This window comes from Pteropus medius, unplaced genomic scaffold (genome assembly GCF_902729225.1).
Source record: "Pteropus medius unplaced genomic scaffold, Ma_sr-lr_union100, whole genome shotgun sequence".
In the NCBI taxonomy this organism is placed as follows: Eukaryota; Metazoa; Chordata; class Mammalia; order Chiroptera; family Pteropodidae; genus Pteropus; species Pteropus medius.
Genome location: NW_024347790.1, coordinates 3,633,135 through 3,652,737, shown reverse-complemented (window position 1 = coordinate 3,652,737; position 19,603 = coordinate 3,633,135). Strand labels below are relative to the sequence as shown.

The 19,603-nt window shown below is 40.0% G+C and overlaps 1 protein-coding gene across 3 annotated transcripts in view; it reads left to right on the top strand.

The window, feature by feature from the left end:
- CUBN (cubilin) overlaps positions 1 to 19,603 on the top strand; it is a 233,315-nt gene that overhangs the window by 70,923 nt on the left and 142,789 nt on the right. For all 3 annotated transcript variants that reach the window (XM_039877480.1, XM_039877479.1, XM_039877481.1), the window contains one exon: positions 12,864 to 13,014. In XM_039877480.1, coding sequence (XP_039733414.1) covers positions 12,864 to 13,014 — 151 coding nt within the window. The remainder of the gene's footprint in view (positions 1 to 12,863; positions 13,015 to 19,603) is intronic.

Genomic DNA, 19,603 nt, shown 5'->3' with positions numbered 1-19,603 from the left:
ATGATACTTGAGTACAAAGCCTCTCTAACCAGCTACTAAATTTAGCTGCATTTCAGAGTCAGCGGGACTCTTGTTAGAAAAACATATTCCTAGACTTCACCAGACTTCCCCAATCAAATCTCTGGGGATTCCAGTAGAGTGAGGCCCCCACAGGTTGCTGCCGTCTATGGCCCATTTCTACTGTGACAGCACGTTGTACCCTCACTTCAAGGCTCTCTCCTGGGAGGTTATAAATATTTAATCGGTATCCTCTTAACATATACCTTTGACTGCTACTAAATGTTTATTTTTCAATAGGTCTTATTTTCCCATTGCTATAGCTGAATTATAGACTTTGTCTCATCAAGGCTTGGTGATACTGTTATTATGTTTATCTCATTAAAAACGTAGGATTTACTCTGCAAGTTTTGAATTTTAATTCTAAACTCCGCCACCTCTTCCCCTTATTTGGCACCTTTGCCTCTATTGTCTTCCATTACATCCTTTTATACCTTTCTACGCCTTTTCCTCTTCTACTTATGGAAGTTTCGAGTCCTCTCGATTATGTCAGTGACTTCTGTCAAATGAATTTCCCACTACTCTTTATAAGATTCATTCATCTCTTGCCAAATCCTCTTGCTGATGTCATCATGTTCGCCAGATGGTTATATCATTGTTTATTTTTGTCACACTCCCATGCCCTCTTTCAATTACAAAATAACGCATTTCAAATTAAAGAATGGACAGAAACATCACCCAGGTTCCTGAATCTTTCAGTTTTACACCTATACATGTTTCCTTAGTCTGCAGCCTAAGCAGCATTTTCCATACTGACTGTGAAACATCAGGCCCCAGTGATATTTTAATTAATTAAGGTAATCCCAGCTGTTGTTGCAGAGAACTCGTAAATTCTCAGACACTTAATAAAATACCAGTTTATCTCTCAGTCACATCGCAGTTCGATGCAGGTGTTCCTTGCTTTGCACATGGTGATTCAGGAACCCAAAGAGGAAGTCAGTTTGGGGAAACCACATAGCTGTTTCTGCCACAAATGTTGGTGGATGTTTCACAAATAAAGAGACCTGAATTCTAGTAAATCTAGGAAATGCTGAATTAAACACAAACGGGGTTTGTTGTTTTGTTCTGTTTTTGCTATTGTACCTCCTTAAGCTCTTACTATCATAAACGTGCATGGTTCATTCATGTATCCATTCATTCAGTCATTCAGATATATTTCAGACACGTAAGCTGAGGAAATACAACTTTTTTAGTATCAATTTTCCATGTCTTCATGGAGGAGATGTGTTAATTGATTTATCACACAGTACAAATTTAATTACAAGCTGTGTTAAGTGCTATCAGGAACTATTATTGGGCACCCTGAAGACAGGAAATGGGAGAACCAAGCTCAGCTGTGGGTCAGAGAAAGCATCCTGTGAAGGTGTGAAGGAAGCTGGAGGTTTCACTAAGGGAAGTGGTGTTTGAAGAACTGACAGAGATCAAACCAGACGCTAGTTAGAGTGGTAAGGACAGATTTTAATCAGTAATATACTACTGCAATAAGGAAGAGGGTCTGGTATGAACTGAACTCAGCTTCAATTTGCACAGATGTGACTGGGTGTTTTAAAGGGAGAATGAGGAAACTGGGAAGGGGCAAAGTCAGGGAAGTAAATCATAAAGGCTCGGTGGGTGTGATCAGGTCAGTTGAGTCTGTTAGCTGGCAGAGGGGAGTTAGGGTTACTCCTCCTGCAGAGACTGGGAGACAGGGGCCTTATCCTTCCCGATGATGACATTTCAAAGGAATGGTTTTCAGATCCTTGAGAGAAGACACTCCTGAATTGTAGGAGATATTTTTACATCTCAGAGGGACAAAGGAAGATTTGCAATTCTAAGTCCTTTCTATTAAGTGCTCTAAGAAAGGGTGGTCAGGGGCTTTCTCAGGGGTTGGCTGCTGTTGGCAACCCTGAGCTTTCTCAGGCCTTGAAGGGGGACTGGGGTCATCCTTGGGATGTGGCCTTGAGCTGTTAGAAACTATATCACCGTTTAAGTCTTATAATGTGGGGGGAATGAGTGGATGAAATCATTTGTGCTGAGAATCTGTAGTTTTTATAGGCCAGATTTGAGACCTAGTCAAGAAGAAGGCTCAGAGGAGCCTGATTAGAGCTGGATCAAGGAGAGAATCTTTGTCAGAACCGAGAAAGACCAGTGTGGCTGAGGCTGAGCCTGAGGCTTCCAGGTGGGCAGGGACGTGCAAGTGGAGGGCTTTGTGGGCACATGTAGAGTTTCAGTGACTTCCAAAGAGCAAGAGACCTTTCGAGAGTGTGAGCAGGGAAATAGCTGAGACTACTCAGAAAGACACTTATAAAAACTCTGGTCTCGAGAATCAGCTGAAGGGAGGGTAGGGGTAGCAGCGGAGATGCATTGCTGCAGCCCAGGTGAGGGAGACGGCAGCCGCTCTCTCCCCATGTTGCTGTGGAGGAGAATGACATGGAAGCGTCTGAGAGCACTAGGAGCTAAAGTCAACAGAACTGGGTGAAGGATCGCGTGGGAGGAGGATGAGACACTGAAGGAAAGGAAGACATCAGGACACAGCCTAGTAGAACTGCAGACAAGAGCAACAAGCAGGAGAGAGAGCGGGGCCACCCCGAGGGAGGGGGACACCAAAGGCAATGTTCCAGGTGAATGAGTCTTTGCCCAGGATTCTAACTCATTAACATCTATTGGACATTCATATTCCATAGAACGTTCTTGGGGAAACATCGTAGAGATGTTTTCTAAGTTTTTCCCATTTTTACCCTCATACAAGTAAGTGAAACTTCACATCTCAGGTGTTTTGAGAATTAGAATAATAAATGTCTGCTGTGTGCCAGGCACTCTGATAGACACTTTGATAAATATTATCGCTTATCCTCACGATAATCCAAGAATTGTGTATTTTTATGCTCATTGAACAGACGGAACCGGGACTTGGATAAGTAACAGTACTCAGGGTCACACCGTCAGGAGGTGACAGAGCCCAGGGTCGTGCTCAGGTCTGTCTCACCAGACTGTGGGCTCTGGAGCCCTCCTGCATTCAAAACTTGGCTCCTCCAAACTAGCCGTGACTTTGGGCACAGAATTTACCCTCTTGCTGCCTCAGTTTCCTCCTTTGTAACATGGAGGGAATGATTATACCTGCTCATAAAATTGTTATTAGATAATCCACACATCTGGCAAATATTGCGTACTCAAGAAATGCTTATTTTTTCCTCACACTCCTTATGGAGAGAGCATCCTCCTACGTGGCCATTCAGATTCTTCTTCCAAACTTTCAGGATTGATTCTCACCCTTATAACAGCCTCCCTGTCCTGGATATGCCATCTTCATTCCTCGTGACCTGTCTGCCACTTACGATGAGTGGCTCCTCCTCACTCTTGAGGTCTGACTTCTCCCAGGTGCAGCCTTCGTCTTTCAGAGTTCTCTTTCTCTTCCAAGTTCCCTTACTCCATGCATACAGCTCTTGGTAGGACTTTGACTTCTTTTATCCTTTTAAAGATTGCATCCTCTCTAATAAACGAAATGTAAACATATGTTTGTGTTTGGAGCGCACATCATGGCTGGTTGCATGAAGACATACAGGTTCTGTATGGGTCTCAGGAACAATGACCTTCGTTTCCAGATTTTTTGCTATAAAGATAAACCACTGTAGGAAGCAACTTCAGACACAGCTCTTTCTGTTGTGGTTCTTTCTGTCTCTTTCTGGGGTTTCACTCGAAAGCTTTCTTATATCTATCTGCTAACTACTGTGAGATGCTAATAATGAGCAAAGATTTAATTACTCATCTTTTGCTCACTCAGAAGAGAATGTCTTACCGGCGCCCAGGCTTTCCTCTTTCTTTCTGTGTGTAGCCTGCTTCATAATGCGTTTTGACACTTTTATTGAAGGAAATAAGAAAATCTTGAGGAGTGATGCCTTTCAAAATGTTGAATTACTAAACTTCTGTATACCTCAGCTTCCAGAGCTCTAAAATGGGGATAACAGTACTACCTGCATTATAGAGCTGCAAGAAGTTTTAAATTAAGCAAAACAAATGAAGGGATTAGAATAAAACTCGGCTAATAAATATTACTTGTTAAATGCTAGTAAATAGTGTTTATTATGATCTCAACATAAACAGAATTTTTTGATTAATTTTGGCTCTCCGAAACATTTTCCATAAATGAAGAGCTATGGTTTCTAAAACAGCCCTCCCAGTTGTAATTAGCATAGATTGGCCCCATATGTTGAAAGCAGGGCTTCCATTCCTTGGCCTCTCAGTTTCAAAAGCCTCAAGAATTCTATACCTAAAACCAAGATATGGAGTAGTTAAAATCCTCTTTGCCAGTTGGGAAAAATCTAGAGAAGCAGATGTAGTTTTATGTCTTAGCAGCAATGGGTCTGAGTGGGTTTTCATTATCATGGCACCTCCTTAAACACTTCTGGGCAGATGAGTCATGCTTCCTGGAACTGTCAGAGAAAGTTTGCTTCTAGGATGCCTGGCATTCTGCTTAGAATGTAGAGATAAGTTATTTTAATTCTGAGAACAACTGCGATTCAAAAACATACATGAAAAAGGATAACAGTACATCAAACAATTCAATTTATGTCGCTATACCAGAAATGAGTCTAGCATTGCACTAAGCATGATTTGCATTCGAAAGGAATTAAGAATGAAGTGGATCTATTGGTTAATTAAGCCAAATAATTTGTAGTGAAGTATAACGAGAAGCATTTTATAAAAAAGAAATTTAAGACTCTAAAGATGCCCAAGTAGAATGTGATTTTTTTAATGTTCATCTCAGTGTGATTAAAATCCCTTTCCTCAAAAGGAAAAGCTGATCTTTCCTGACCATACTTCATAATGAAGAATTTTCATGTGATTGTGTTAATTTGCTGCAGTTAATGAGGCAAACATACCAGCCTTCTAAAGAGAGCCTTTGCTCTCAGTTTCAAAAGAGATGCTGCGTGTTTCCGCTGTCAGTATTCTCTCAGACATGAAGGACGTAATCAGGATGAATAACAATCAGACCTACCGATTATTTCCATGCTACCTAGAAGCCACCAAAAATCACATTAGTTGCTCAAAACTCAGAATTGCGGTATCCATACTTCCTTCTCTGGTGGCCCTCGCCTAGCTCTGCTCCTCAGCTAGGTCACAGGAGGAGGTGGGTGGGGTCTCTTCCGTCTGACAGGCCTGCAGTACAGACTAGAACGCATAGGTCCGAATGCTGAATTCTAAATCTAGGAATCATCGTTGCAGATTTTGGTTAATTCTTATTGATTATCTACTTTTTAAAATAGGAAAGATTTCCAATTGCAGTATTTCAGAATTTTTTTTTTTTTTTTTAATGCCATCTTTGCAGTTCTAGCATTTACTCTTTATTTAACAGGATTTCTTTTCCTGGTCTCCCTGGATGGGAAGAGTCTACATGGACCTAGGGTCTAGGTCCTTTCATCTCAAGGTTCTATAATTTCATGTTGTTCTATGAACCGAGTTCTTCCCAGTTTCCGAATCTATCTGTAGCAGATGGCTTTTAGGAGGCAGAATATGTATTTTTTCTAATGTTTAGTGTTTCACTGTAGTACAGTTGACAGAGGGAAGGCTGCATTTCGTGGAATTCAGTGTTCAAGTGCACACAGGGAGTGTGCCTTGCTTTCAAAGCATTTCGTTAACTCTAGGGAGGGAATTTGGCATTTACTGCTCCATCGGTGACTATCACAGCTTACGTTTGTGAGACGTCTAGTCCCTGATCATCTGAAGGAATTCTTTTTTAATAAAGAATTAGTCTAATTAATAATAAAAAGTTAGTTACTATAAAAAGGGAGCATTGGAGACAAAATATAGTTTTAAATTAATGCCGGAGATTATATAATAACATTTTAATGGACTAATTTCCATGCACAGTCTTGAGATACATGTAAAAGACTCTGACGATAGTATAATATTTATAGTAGACCAGCTCGGTAACTGAGAGCCTGCAAGGGTATGGAGTCTTGGGATTGGAAAAACATTACTAGGGCATACCTACATTGCTGTGTCTATTGGTCCCCAAAGATAATGCTTTAAAAATAAGCTTATTTGATGACACAAAAATATATAATCATTGCAGAAAATTCAGAAAATGTAGAAAAACCTAGATAACACAAAATAATCTGAATTACATCACTACTAATAATATTCAGTGGTATTTATTTCCTGTAGTCTCTCCCTATATATTCACTTTATTTTACTATTCAAAGGAGATCATTCTGTACATCTATCTTATAATGACTTTTTCCCATATATCGATAGCTCGTGAACGTTTCCCTCTGTTATCTGTTACACCGCATCACTTACAACACTGCATAATCCATCATCATAAAGCAGCCAGTTCTTGTGGAGCATTTAGAATCGTTTCAAATGTCCACTGTTATAAACAAAGGTGGAATATCTTGATAGTTAAATTCTTGCACACATCCATGATTAGACAATGACCAAAAAATAAAAAATAAAAAATAAAAAACCCAAATCAGCCTCTGTGGCTTTTAAGATGAGTAATACAGAGAAAAGAGAAGTAAAAATGTAAATGCACTATTAAGAGTGGACAGCAACCAGCCACCACATAGAAAGGAGACTATATGGTCTGTGTTTGAAACAGACCTCTAATTCTGAGTGACACAGAATAACCCAGATTGTGGTCTTTTGATGGGTTTCATGCTCTCATGCAGAGCCCAGCATTATGAGTAATTGTTCAATTTTAGATGGGTATTTCACACTTCCTGCCCCACCCTGTGAGCGCATGGCTGTGTGGCTTTTCCTGTGCCTCGGGGAGGATGTGTGTCTGTGTATCCAAGTGCACAATGCATGGCCATGTGTCTAATGGAGGACACTTTGCCTCCTGGGGCCATCATGGAGCCATCTCCGTGCTCTGCTTATCAGCTTTCCTCTTCAACATTTGTCTCATTTATGCTCTACAGTTTGATTCATTTCTACCCTCTGGGATTTCCTCATCCACAATGGGACTCTTTTACCCTACTCTATGATTGTTATTTGGCATTTTCTACAGTTGTTACAGAAACAATTCAAAGCCCCTCAGATTTAAAGTAAACTCTGTCAGTTCCAAATTGATCTTGGAGATTCCTGCATAAACTTCAGCAACGATGTGCTTAATAACCACTCTGATGATGTGGCATCTGTAGATCCTATCGCAGTTGTTTTTCAGAGAGGGGAAATCTGAAGAAATGCCCTAAGAATTCACCAGTCCTCACCCTTTCAGAGCGCTAGTGGCTAAGCTGCTAGAGCTGCAGGCTGGCTGGACAGAAGGGGGAGCGGGGGACAGGAGGCTGCAGCAGGAAGACACGTGCAGAGCCACTCTCCTTACCCGATGTCTCTCCCTGTCCCCCTCACCAGGACAGTTTCTGCTGTTCTCTTCACCATCCCTGTCATGGCCCGCCCTCTCCCTCCACGTTCTCCTCCACAGTGTGATTCACGTTGGGCTGTGCGCCCCACACACCGCCCCACACAGCGTTCACACATCACCAGGTCAACATAGTGATGTCCTTCCAACTCCTTACAAGTGATTCATCGATTCATTGCTTTCCTTCTGGTCGGCCAGGGATGATTTCTGTGAAATGTTGTACATGAGTCAGCTCAAGTTCTCTACACCCATTATATATATATTATATATATATATATAATATATATATATATATATATATATTTTTTTTTTTCTCAAAGCTATTTCTGGAGTGGTTTCTTTGGGAAAAATGTTGATTCCCTTTGCCTTGGAACAAGAGTTAGAATAACATTTTGAGCACATTCCACACGACAGGCCTCATACTCAACCTATTACATGATTTGTCTTATTTTCTGTTTACAACAACCTTGTAAAATAAGAACCATCATGATACCAGATTTTTTTTTTTTTTTTACTCCTGCAGCACCCGGTCTTCTTAGGTGGTCTCCCCATCCAAGTACTAACCATGCCCGACCTTGCTTAGCTTCCAAGATGATGCCAGATTTATAAAGAAATTTTAATTAGAGAAGTTAAGTAATTTTCACAATGTTATACTCTAAGCAAATTTTAGAGCTAGACTAGATTGTGAACTCAGGGCCTGCCACCGACCACACTGAATATACTCTAAAATGTCCCTACAGTAAAATTACTTTTCTGCTTCCAACTGAATCCTAATCTTCTATTAGTGACATTAACTTCAAAAAAACCATTCTATGAACTCATTACATTTAGTTCTCAGAAATTTAACTGTCTTCCTTACATCGACTAGAATTTTTGTTCTCTGTAAATATTAGAGGATTATCTACTATACCTAGAATTCTCTCTCATGGCACATGAATTATTTCAAGTATATATTAAACTCTAAAGGATAAAGTTTTTGGAGTTTTTAAAGATTTGTAATAGGAAATGGGCCAAAAATTTTTAATGACATCATCCCAAAGATACTCTTGATTTAATTTATCTATATGGACTACATTTAATCGATTCTTAAAAATTAATATTCAACTATAAAAATAATTTTCTTCCAGAAAACTTCAAGGAAATAAGAAAAACAATGCTTTTAAAAGGGTGAATTAGATGCCAATCTAAAATGGAAAAGGCTGAGTTTTAGCTGTCACTCACTGTTTTTCTGAAATGGGTTTAGAAAGTCAATCTACACATCCCAAGCTCATACATATGAGACAATTGATTATAGTTTCATTCATTCCAGTCATAAATTTTTAAAATCAAAAACAATTTAGCAACAAAGAGGCGCTTAGAAAGTGCATTTCTGTTCTGGGAGTCCTTACATTTCATAAAGTTGATCCCCACTGAAGGAACAAGTTGGGTGCATATCAGCTGACTCTGGGTTTCTCCAGACTTGAGTTTCAGGGACTTCTACAAAACCCTACTCTTACAAAAATTTTAAGATATGTTTTCTGTCAGTGGTGTTTTTTCAGTTTTATGTCTTCTACCTTGCATGTATGGGCCCTTAATATTTAAAAGGATTGGAAGGAGTCCACGAATCATTTCATATTGCAACTGGAGTCTGAAGTCACTCATGGTCTGATAACCTAGGCATGTGCCAAATTGTCAAAACCATGCAAAGGAGGAAGATAGAGTTGGTAAATGTGGCTAGGCAAGAGATTTCCTTCCTCCTTGAATGTTCTGAGAGTAGTTGAGATATTTCTGATCAGGGAGGGACTTAAACCACAAAAATCCTACATGGGGTCTCCTTAAGGGGATAACTGAAAACATTCTACACAAGAGGTTTTGTATATACACATATCCACATTTTAAGATACATTCGATGGCTAACTTGAAAATATAAGCATCACTTAGAATATTTTTAAAAATACCTTGGAACACAGTTATGCAAATTAGATGTGCATGTTCAAATGAGAATCTCAATCTTTTCTCTTCTTGATTTCTACTAGTTTCTTTTATATAGACTTAACTCTAACCTCAAGTATTTGTTCAGACCCAGTAGATCTCTAGGCTTTCCAAAAGCAGGGGAAGTCTACCCTTAGCAGGACTGGTGCTTGCCAGTAGTTGCAATGAGTCACAGCTGGAATGTCCTGTGGTTAACATTTTCTCTGAAAACAGAATCAGAGGGCTCCAACTGGTTGCCATGGTAACCAGTATTTGTGTACTTTGAAAAATGACTGTTCCTGTTTTGTGTGGTAAATTTACGCAAGAGTGAATTGTAGAGGTGAAGTTAGCCATCTGTATGAATACAAACAAAAAAACCTGATTTAATTAGGTGTAAACTTTAGGGGGTATGGGATTTTCTTTTTTTTTGTACAGCGGTATTGTTCTATACTAATTAATTCATTAATTTATTTGACATATTTAAGCATTTTCATCAATTTCTATTTGATGTTTATTTTAAAGCATCGTTCTCTCCCTTCCAAAGGCCACAAGGAATTAATTGTCATTCATCAGGGCTCCCCCCACACCCACTCCCTTTGCCCCTGCCCCCATGCCATTCACAATGCGTTATTTAAGAAGAAGGATTCAAGGGCTCTTCTTCAATGAGGTAATCCCATCCGGAAGGAAGGAAAAAAAAATCCCTTCCAAATCATGTGAAAATGTCAGGTTTCTTAACCTTGCTGAGCTTGGAGGCAAAACTATACTGCTTATAACATTAAATACAATCTAAAATATAGTTCCTCCAAATGTCACTAGCTAGTATTTGAGAAGATCCATCATGCTTAGAGCCATTATGGTTACAGAGAAATGTTACCTTAGGTTTTGTTGTGTAAAAATGAAATGATTAAAGGTTTGGTCACTGAACTACAATCCAAAGTTAAGATGAGCCTTTTGGAGTAGAACAGAGTGTTTTCTTGCTTATTATGCCAGTTCTTGGGAACGGTATGTTTATTTTCGTATTAATTAGTTTAGAATTGGAACTCAAACACTGGACTTAATAAAAGCGAAGCTGAGATAAATACCGTACAGTGAAGCAGTAATTTAGCAGTAAACAGATTACAGCATCAACCTCCTCTCCAACCTCTGACCCCCGCCTCCTGGATTAGATGCGGGACCTGAAGGCTGAGGACAGGGCCTTCTGTTGTTGTCTCTTCTTCTTTTTATGTTGCTTCATTCTTTCTCTCATTCTCACTCCCTTCTTACGGCATCTGTTAAATATCTAGGATAATAGAAACTTGATTATAAATATACACATTTGAAGCATCAGTATTAAAAAATGTAAAAAGGAAGCTGAAGTGATAAGCCTAAAAAATAAATCTCATCTTTATTCATTTGTTTAAAATGCTTAGATTTAATATTTATGAGTGATGATATAATGGACTTCCTTTAAAATCTTTGCTCGCCTCCCCCTAAATCTCACAAGCATGTAGATATATTAAATAGCCAGTTCTGAGAAATCAGAATGCGACAGGCCAAGATTTAGAAGTCTGAGATTTCTTTTGACCTTGAACAGCCCCCCGCCTGGTCCCCCGCTTCACAGAATGGCCACAAAGGATCCAGACACTTTGCTGCCTAAAAGGAACACGCCGAAATTTAGGACTGTAAGACCTTAAGATGTATCTAACTCCGCAGGGTTCAAACAGAAGTGCAGATGAAGCCTGATTAAAATAAATGTGGTTGTGGGGAAATCACTGTGTCCATTCACAGGGGCTGTACCGGGAACCTGCCTTGCGCTGGTCAGTGAGAGGAATGCAGATGTGATCTGGGCTCTAAAGAAACTCAGAGTCTGTAGAAGAGATAAGACATGCATGCCTATAACTAGGATACAAGGACATGTGACCATTCCCACACAGAAGCACAAGCAGAGAGCTAAAGGCTTTCAAAGGCAAGCATCATGACTGCCTCTAGGAGCCATGAAAGTGCTTTGCAGAATTTGATTATAAAGCTTTTCATGTTCAAATTAGTATGTTTCAAACAGTATTTTATATCATAACATTTTAGTAAATAAAAATAATTTGATCAATCTGGAATTTGTTGAATCCAGATTACACATTTTCCTACAAACACACACAAACACATGCACTCATACTGTTGCATGTGTGTACTCTCCAAGGGACTAATCGAGGAAGTCCATGAGTCTATGATCAGACACTTTCCATTTGTTGTCATGGGCAGTTCATCCCAAGGGTATCTGGAGCAAAATGTTTAAAGTGGACATGAGGAGATTAAAAGAAAATATAATGGACTGAGTCATGAGGAAGTCAGTCTTTTGGGATTATCTTTCCTTATTGAAGAGATATGGCAGAGAGGTGGGAGGGTTTTGTTTTTCTTTGTTTTTTGTTTTTAGTTTAGAGGTGAGTATCTGATGAAATTATTAAAAGAGGCAGATAAAGTATACATGACAGGATGTAAAAATACCTCAGCGGGAGAGTGCAAAGATTTCAGCAAAAAGTTTCCAAGAGAAGAAATATAAATGGCCAATAAATATGAAAAAAACTTCAACCTCAAAGTAACACAAATTAATATAATTATGAAAATGCACACAAGTTTTCACTTTCAGAACCAGCTTTAAAAAATAATAGTCATAGCTGCTAAAGTTCTACTGCAGAAAAAATTTCTGTAAACTGCTGGTGAGAGAATAAATTGGTAAAATTTTCTGGTAAGAAATTAAGTAATATACATGAAGAGCAAAAAATGATTATACTCTTTAATTTATGTCCCTTATAGGAATCTTTCCTGGGGAAAATTTAAAATATCAAACAAAGATTTATGTTGGCAAAAAAAACTGGAAATATTCTAAATGAATAACAGAATTGTAAATAGTATATTAGTAGCATCTTATACCATTAAAAATGTTTACATAGACTATTTAGTGACATGGTTAGTATGAAATGTATGGCCCAAATTTATACACACATATATTAAACCTACATATATATGTACAAATGAAAAAAAAGTGTTGGTGAGATAAACTTCCGGTATTAACAAATTATTAACAGTGATTATCTTCAGTGGGATTAATTTTTATATTTTCCTTTTTCATAGCTTTCTAAAATGTGGTTTTTAAATGGTATTTATTTTTAAAATGTATATCATAATACTCCTACTTACCAAGTATCTCTTATATGTTGATATATGAACACATCTCATTCGGCCTACTATTTCCTTATCCTGGGCCGGGATTAGACTTCGGAGGGAATTTGCTAGGCTGACATAAAAGCAAACAATATTTGGATTTCCAGATTATTGGGCTTAGGAATCATTCCTAAAATTCTCTCTATGTAACCTTCTGTTTTGAATTCTTATGTTGAGTGTTCTGTACTCAGCCCGCCTCAAGAGATTTCACCTTAACTTTTAAACCAAGGAACAGCATTGGCTACATGAGTAGACTTTGCTTTTTTCATCTGACAAACCACGTGAAGTCTTTTTACATTAGTCATTTTCTCTCTGGTTCTAGCTCTACGATGGCCCACGGCGGTTGGGACGCTACTGTGGCTCAGATATGCCACCTTCAGGGAATACCACAAGCTCCATTCTTCAAGTGCTATTCCGCACGGATGGGGTCAGTAGCCACAAGAAAGGATTCCAGATGCAGTGGTTCGTCCACGGTAAGCCCCGCGCCAGTCTCTGTCATACGTTTCGTAGTTGCTATTTGGCCAAGAATAGCCTCCTTTCCAGTTCTATATTTGGGAACGATGCCATCAGCAAATGATGGAACCTGGGGAATAATTGGGTTCTGGGTCTTAGAAAGTCGATTCAGACATCGATGACTCCTACAGAGTTAGGTCCTGTTAGGGTTAAGAGAGAAAGCGATGTCAATTTGGACAGGATTTGGGTAAGTGCTCAAGTAGGTGCAGCAGTAAATGGCCTAAGAGAAAAGAGGGAGTAGAATGAAGTCTCCAAGGTGAAGACCCGTACTTGGGTACGGCGAGCAGATTGCAGGGTGGGATGGGGGCCTTTCAAGGGGCGTGGAATAGAAGGAGATTTAAGGCTCGCCCTGACATTAGGAGAGAAAGAAGGATAGGGATGGAAGGGAAAGAATGAGAGTCAATCAGGGAGAGAAGGGAAAGAGCAAGGATTGGGCCGAAAGGGGAGCAGGAGCAAAAACCTGAAGCCAGAGGCCTGTGTTGTGCCTGCCACACAGGTAGGGGCACGACAGACCCACCTCTGAACTGGTGCTTCAGAGAGCAGGTAGGATAATCATTTCTCTGAAAATGAAAATTCATTTTCAACAGGAGTTCTCAGACTTCTGGACAGGCCTCATATGGCCCATTGTAGAGGGAGACGGCCCCAAAGCAGTGGTTCTCTACACGTGCTCCCCCAAATGCTGCATCAGGGTCACCTGGAACGTGTCAGAGATGCAAATTCTTGGGGCCCCACCCCAGATCTACGGAATCGCAAACTCCCAAGGGAGGCCCCAAATCTGTCTTAACTGGTCTCCCTGGTAATTAAACTTTGAGAATCATCCTCCTACAGTGACCCAGACCTGAAAAATGTAGTCCTTGTGAATATTATAGTAACAGCTCTCAGCCAAGGTCTGAGGGCTCACTGGTCTGTTTCAATCAGTTTGAAAGAGAAGAGGACTTGTGGTGTTATACCAGGAACCGCACACAGACCTCTAAGCTGTGGCCCTACTGTCAGAATCGGGGGTGAGCACAGGTGAGGGCACGAATGTGTGCCGTGGTTGTCTCCTGAAGGCTGCTAACGTCATAGCACATTTATTCTATGAATCCAGTGCTATACATAACTGAATAGTCCTATTATATATTTAGAAGGTTGGGTGTTCTGAGATTATGGACTGGAGACTGTATTTCTGTTAAAAATATAAGAATGAGGTTTTTCAGTGTTTAAAACTATTTAGTGGTTATCCACAGAGCTACTTATAGCTTGAAATACAAATTATGAATTCCCAAAGTGAATGAGCTATGCTAATTAAGTCTGTGGGAATTCTCCACCATCCTTTTCATCAAGTAGGTAGATTTAATATCTTGGCATGTCAATGTATTGACTTATTAAATGGAGGGATTGGATTGATTCATCTCTATAATACAGTCCATCTCTAGTATTCTGTGATTCAAGAGTGGCGTGATTTAAAGGACACTAGAGACTGTGTGAAAAGACCAGAAGAAACAGGCAAATCTTGATAAATGATCTAGATTTTCAAGGGCCGGGCGTATGTTCTAGAGCAGTGTTTCTCAGAGCCTCGTGTGCATTAGAATCACTGGGAATCTTGTTTAAATGCAGATTCCGATACAGGGAGGCTGAGGCAAGGCCTATGAATCTGCATTTCTAAGACGTCCCAGATAATACTGATGATGCCACACTGTAGACCAGTTTAACTTTTTTCTATCAGTTCCATTTGAAATCTCTCTTTATTTGGGGGAGTCAAAGACACCCTCTGTCTATTCTCTTTTCCTGTTTACTATTTCAAAACTTTCTTGCGTTTGCTGAAAATTTGCTAAGCTTGGAACTAAAGTAATGCAACAACATTTTTCCAGCTGGGACCAGAACTGAAAAAAAAAAAATTAACTCTGTGATGCCCACTATATATAAATTATACATGGGAAGAATCTTCTAGATCTGTGAAAAGATGATTATCATATACTATAGTTATGCAGTGCCACAAGTACGCAGAGTTTATACTGTGCATCTGAACTAGGTCTTTAACTTGAGATGGCAGCCTGAGAAGAGGGGTCAACAGGATAGATGGGGTTCAGGAAAGAGGTTCTGGTGAGACAGGTTCCCCCATTTCTTACCCATTGGAGGTAAACTGAAAACATAATCTGATTTCTCAGTTATCCATGGTTCATTCCACAGATATTAAGGAACTGTTTGGGGCCAGGTACTGTGCGAGAGCTGATTCCAGCTCTAGCAGACCTGGTTCCAACTCTCATATTGCTTACAGGCAATTGGGAGAAGCAGCAAATAAGCAAAATGCACACAAAGAGATATAAATGATAAGTGCCAGGGAGCACACAAAAGGGGATTTGACTTTGACAGGAGGTCAGAACAATCCTGTGTGAACATGGGCCCTTAAACTGAAATCGAAGAGCAAGCGGGAGTTTTGTGGGCAGATAGGAGAATTTCCCCAGTAGAGAAAGCCCCTGTGGGTGAGCGTGCAGGCCAAGTGAGTGGCCGCAGTCCAGGATCCAGGGGAGCAATTCTGAGCTAAGCAGTGGGGAGAGCGTTCAGGTCACACGGAGTTAGGGGTTTGGGCAGGAACAGGGGCCATACTTTCTCTTCCGTGTAAATTCGTCAGATTTCAGAGAAATGAGTTTTGAGTAGGATCTTGAAGGACTGAAGCAACATGGCATGTTGTGGGACTCAGAAGATTAAGATAAAATAGAAAATACAAATGAATAAAAATGAAACAAATAAATACAAAGTAAATGTAAAAATTAGTCTCAATTTTCAAGTGCAGTGGTAATATTCTTGTGCGTTTGTGTGTGCACATGAACGTGTGTATGTGTATGTGACTGAAAATGATTGTTTCTGCACAACCTCCCTAAATCTCCATTTCCGAATCAGGTTCAAGTGCAAGGCCCAGGACACCCAGCCTGACACATGACTTCCTGAGCATTGCTGCTGTGGAAGAATCCCGCATACTTCATTCATTTTGTCAATTAATAAATAAACCCGTTTACAAAATGTGCTTCTTTGTTGAGGGCCCAAATCTTCTATCTGCTTTGAGAAAATGGGATCTACAATTGGGCTTTATTTATGGGCCCATTTTTAAAGTGGTGCTGTAGACATGAGATTAAGCCACACTGCCTTGCCTTTATGTGAGCCATCAAAGAGAGTCCCATCCTGGAAAGAAAGAAATAGCCCCAGTTGCCCTGCCTGGCTCAACCGCTCCCAGTATTCAGTGCTGACAGCATTGCACAAAGGCTGGATTCGGTCTCGGAGGCCTCCGTCTGGGTTGCTGAAGGGAATGTAGAGCTTGCTGCAAGCTGTGTAAATAGGGGCCTCTGGGCCAGCTGTGCATCCCCTTTGCCTCTTCTGCCCCTCTCTCCCAGAGGTCCCTTGCACTGGGCATTGGAATCCAGCGTACAAACAAGGTCAAACAGCTTTGTGAGTGAAAGAATGACATTTGTGAAGGGAGAGAACCCCTCAGCTGGGAATAGCAGGGGAAGGTCTGAGTGGCATGTGATCAGGAGGTGATGTCACCCTGGATTTTCACAAAGGAAAAGTGTGGCCTTTTCTCCAGAGAGCTAGATGACATCAGCCTCTCAAATGGGGGCTGGTTTCATTTTATTTTCCTTTTAGCTATTAATGAGATTTCTCAAGGCTTGAGGATTTTCAGAAATTGGCTCGGGGAGAACATTTTAAAAACTTTATCAAGATCCTCCAAGGCTGGCTCCGTTTGAACATGAGCCAGTGCCTTCTCAACTACCTGGGGACATGCAGTGCCGTATCAAGGGCTTTTTAAAAATAAACTTTCAGAGCCCTGGCAAAGAACCTCCATGAAGTCAGCCATGTTTCTTTTAAACTTTCATTCCATTTTTTTCCCTCACTGGGGCTTTTCAGTAGTCTTTGTTTATTGTTGATCTTTGAGGGGGATTCCTTCTAATTTGTAATTTTTATTCCTTTTGTGACTTTGAGTATGTGTGCTGGGCTTTATCTTTGTAATTCATTATCCACTTGCCTTATATGTGAATGCTGGGAAATCACTCTTAGGTGCGAGGGCAGGTAAACTGGGCTCTAAGAGGTGATCTCCTGGGCTTACTTTTTAAAGAACAGACAGTTTGCAACTGTGCATCATGTTACAGCAATTATACATAGCATCTGCCACCAGGTATTTATTGAGAACATATTTTTCATTCAGTCATTCGTTCAACTAACCAAGCAGCATATACTGATTCACTAGCAGGTTCTGGGCTTGGCGTTTAGGCTATAGAGAGTTTATTAGTTTGCTCAGGCAGCTATAACAAAATGCCTCAGATTGGGTGGTTTAAACAGCAGAGATTTATTTCTCACAGTTTTGGAGGCCTGGAAGTCCAAGATCACAGTGTCGGCAGGGTTGGTTTCTCTTGAGGGCTCTCTTGGGGGGTCTCGTTTCGACTTAATCACCTCCATAATAGCCCTATGTCCAAATACAGTGACTCTGAGATACTGGGGTTTAGGGCTTCGGTATATGAAATTTGGGGGAGACATAATTCAGCCATAGCAGAGAAGGAGACAGTATCCTTGACTTCAGGGAGTTAAGTCATTTAGTAGGGGAAACAGACAGATAAACCAAGTGCAGAAATAAGTCCATAATCCATGATGACGAAGAGGTCTGGGATGGCCTGAAGGAGTTCCAGAGGCCCTCCAGGTAGCTTTAATACTTGAGCTGAGTTTTAAAGAATAAGCGAGAATCGATCAGTCAGACAAATATCGGAGAGAGGAAGACATTTCTAAAGAGAAGCTGAGAGGCTTAGGATAACGCCAAAGTTTGCAACTGGCAAGTAGGTTAGCTAGAGCACACGTCAATAGAAGCCCCAAGGCAGTGAAAATTGATTTTTGGGAGGGCAAATAAATTTTATGCTTTATGTATAAACTACACATACACACACACACACACACACACACACACACACACACACACATAATATGTAACAGATATGTATGTATGTATATTATAGTAAAATTTAATGGGAGAGAATTTGGGAAAATGCATCTAAAAAAGGTTTCTTAGAAGGGCAATAATAAGCTAAAAATGATTGAGAAAGGGAATGATAGAAGTTGAGGCAGGACAGGTGTCAGAGACCAACTGACAAGAGCCATTGTCTGTCCTAAGCCTTGCTTCTGCACGGTGCAAAAATTCACACCTCTCAGAAGATATGATGTTCGCAATGAAAGCGATTTTATGAATTGTGGTTTGCAAAGATCCCAGGGCTCACTCACAAGGGCGGGAAGTGAATCACACCGTCTGGTCCCAATCTCAGGCAGAGACCTTTCTTCTCTCTGCTGGTGGTGAATTGCTTTCATAGAAGCATCACTTCCTGCCAGGTGGTGATAGATACAATGTCACAGAGAGAGAAGTGGTAAAACACTTGTCCTGGTCAGCCTCCACGGTAACCTCACTTAGGATCGAGAATGCCTCCTTTGTTCACTAAGTCTGTAAAGTCTTGGCATTTGTCAATAAGTCTGGTATATACAAATGGACATAGACTGCTAGGATTGTTTTATTATATAGTGTGATAAAGGATAAAGAAATCCTGTTCAGTTTGGGCAGAAATTTAAGTAAAATGGAAACTTTAAAGACACAGTTCCATTTAAGTTAGAATTTATTTCCCTAAATGCTGACTTTTCTTTCACATTCATGCATGCCGTGTCCTGTCCTGCTCATTCTAGCCCCTTCAGCCTATTTATATTTCGAACTTTTGTCTTTATGATACTCTTAGTAAATTTTTAAGCATGGAGACTGAAAATGAATAGAGTCTTAGCGTAGAACCAAAGCATAGATTTCTGCATTATGATACTGTGTCTGATTTTTATTCATGGCAAATTCCCACATGTTTTTTCTATAAAGTTCTTAATGGATAATGCTAATATTTAAAAATCTGTTTGTAAATTAATTCACATTTGTAAAATTGGAATAATAATTTACTATGAAAACCATGCAGCTCTCTTTGCCTTGGCTCCGGAACTTCTCCAGTGAGGACCTAGTAATCAGAGGCAGCTTTAAACACATGAAGACATTTCAGAATAAGTGGAAAAGCTAAATCCTGGCATTATTTGCCTCCTTGACAACAGCAGAAAATACACATACACACACTTGACCTTCACTTAATGTTGGCTCTGAGCCTTGTAACCAGCGAGGGCCTTTTAGGAGTCTTGCATCCCAATTCCCATGTCACTACTGTTTGAAAAATTTGGAGTTCTATTTCCACTACTTCTCTTTGGAACAGTTATACAAAGAAAAAAAAAACCCCTCAAAAACCTGTGACTTTCCCAAATCGCATATTGCACAATTTGTAATCATCCTTGAGATTTGGGCCAAAGGAAGGACTTTCTTCAATTTTCTGTTTGTATCCTCATTTCCTAGCAACAACACCCCAATAGACATCCCACATACTAACCAGGGGATCCCACACTTTTTCATTCTATGTGAAAAAAGAGACCACACCTTTTTTTTTTCACTTTCGAATTCTGTAGCATCCCAAAATGACAAAATGACACTGAACGAACAGGATGTTCAGTGTAAAATGTTAA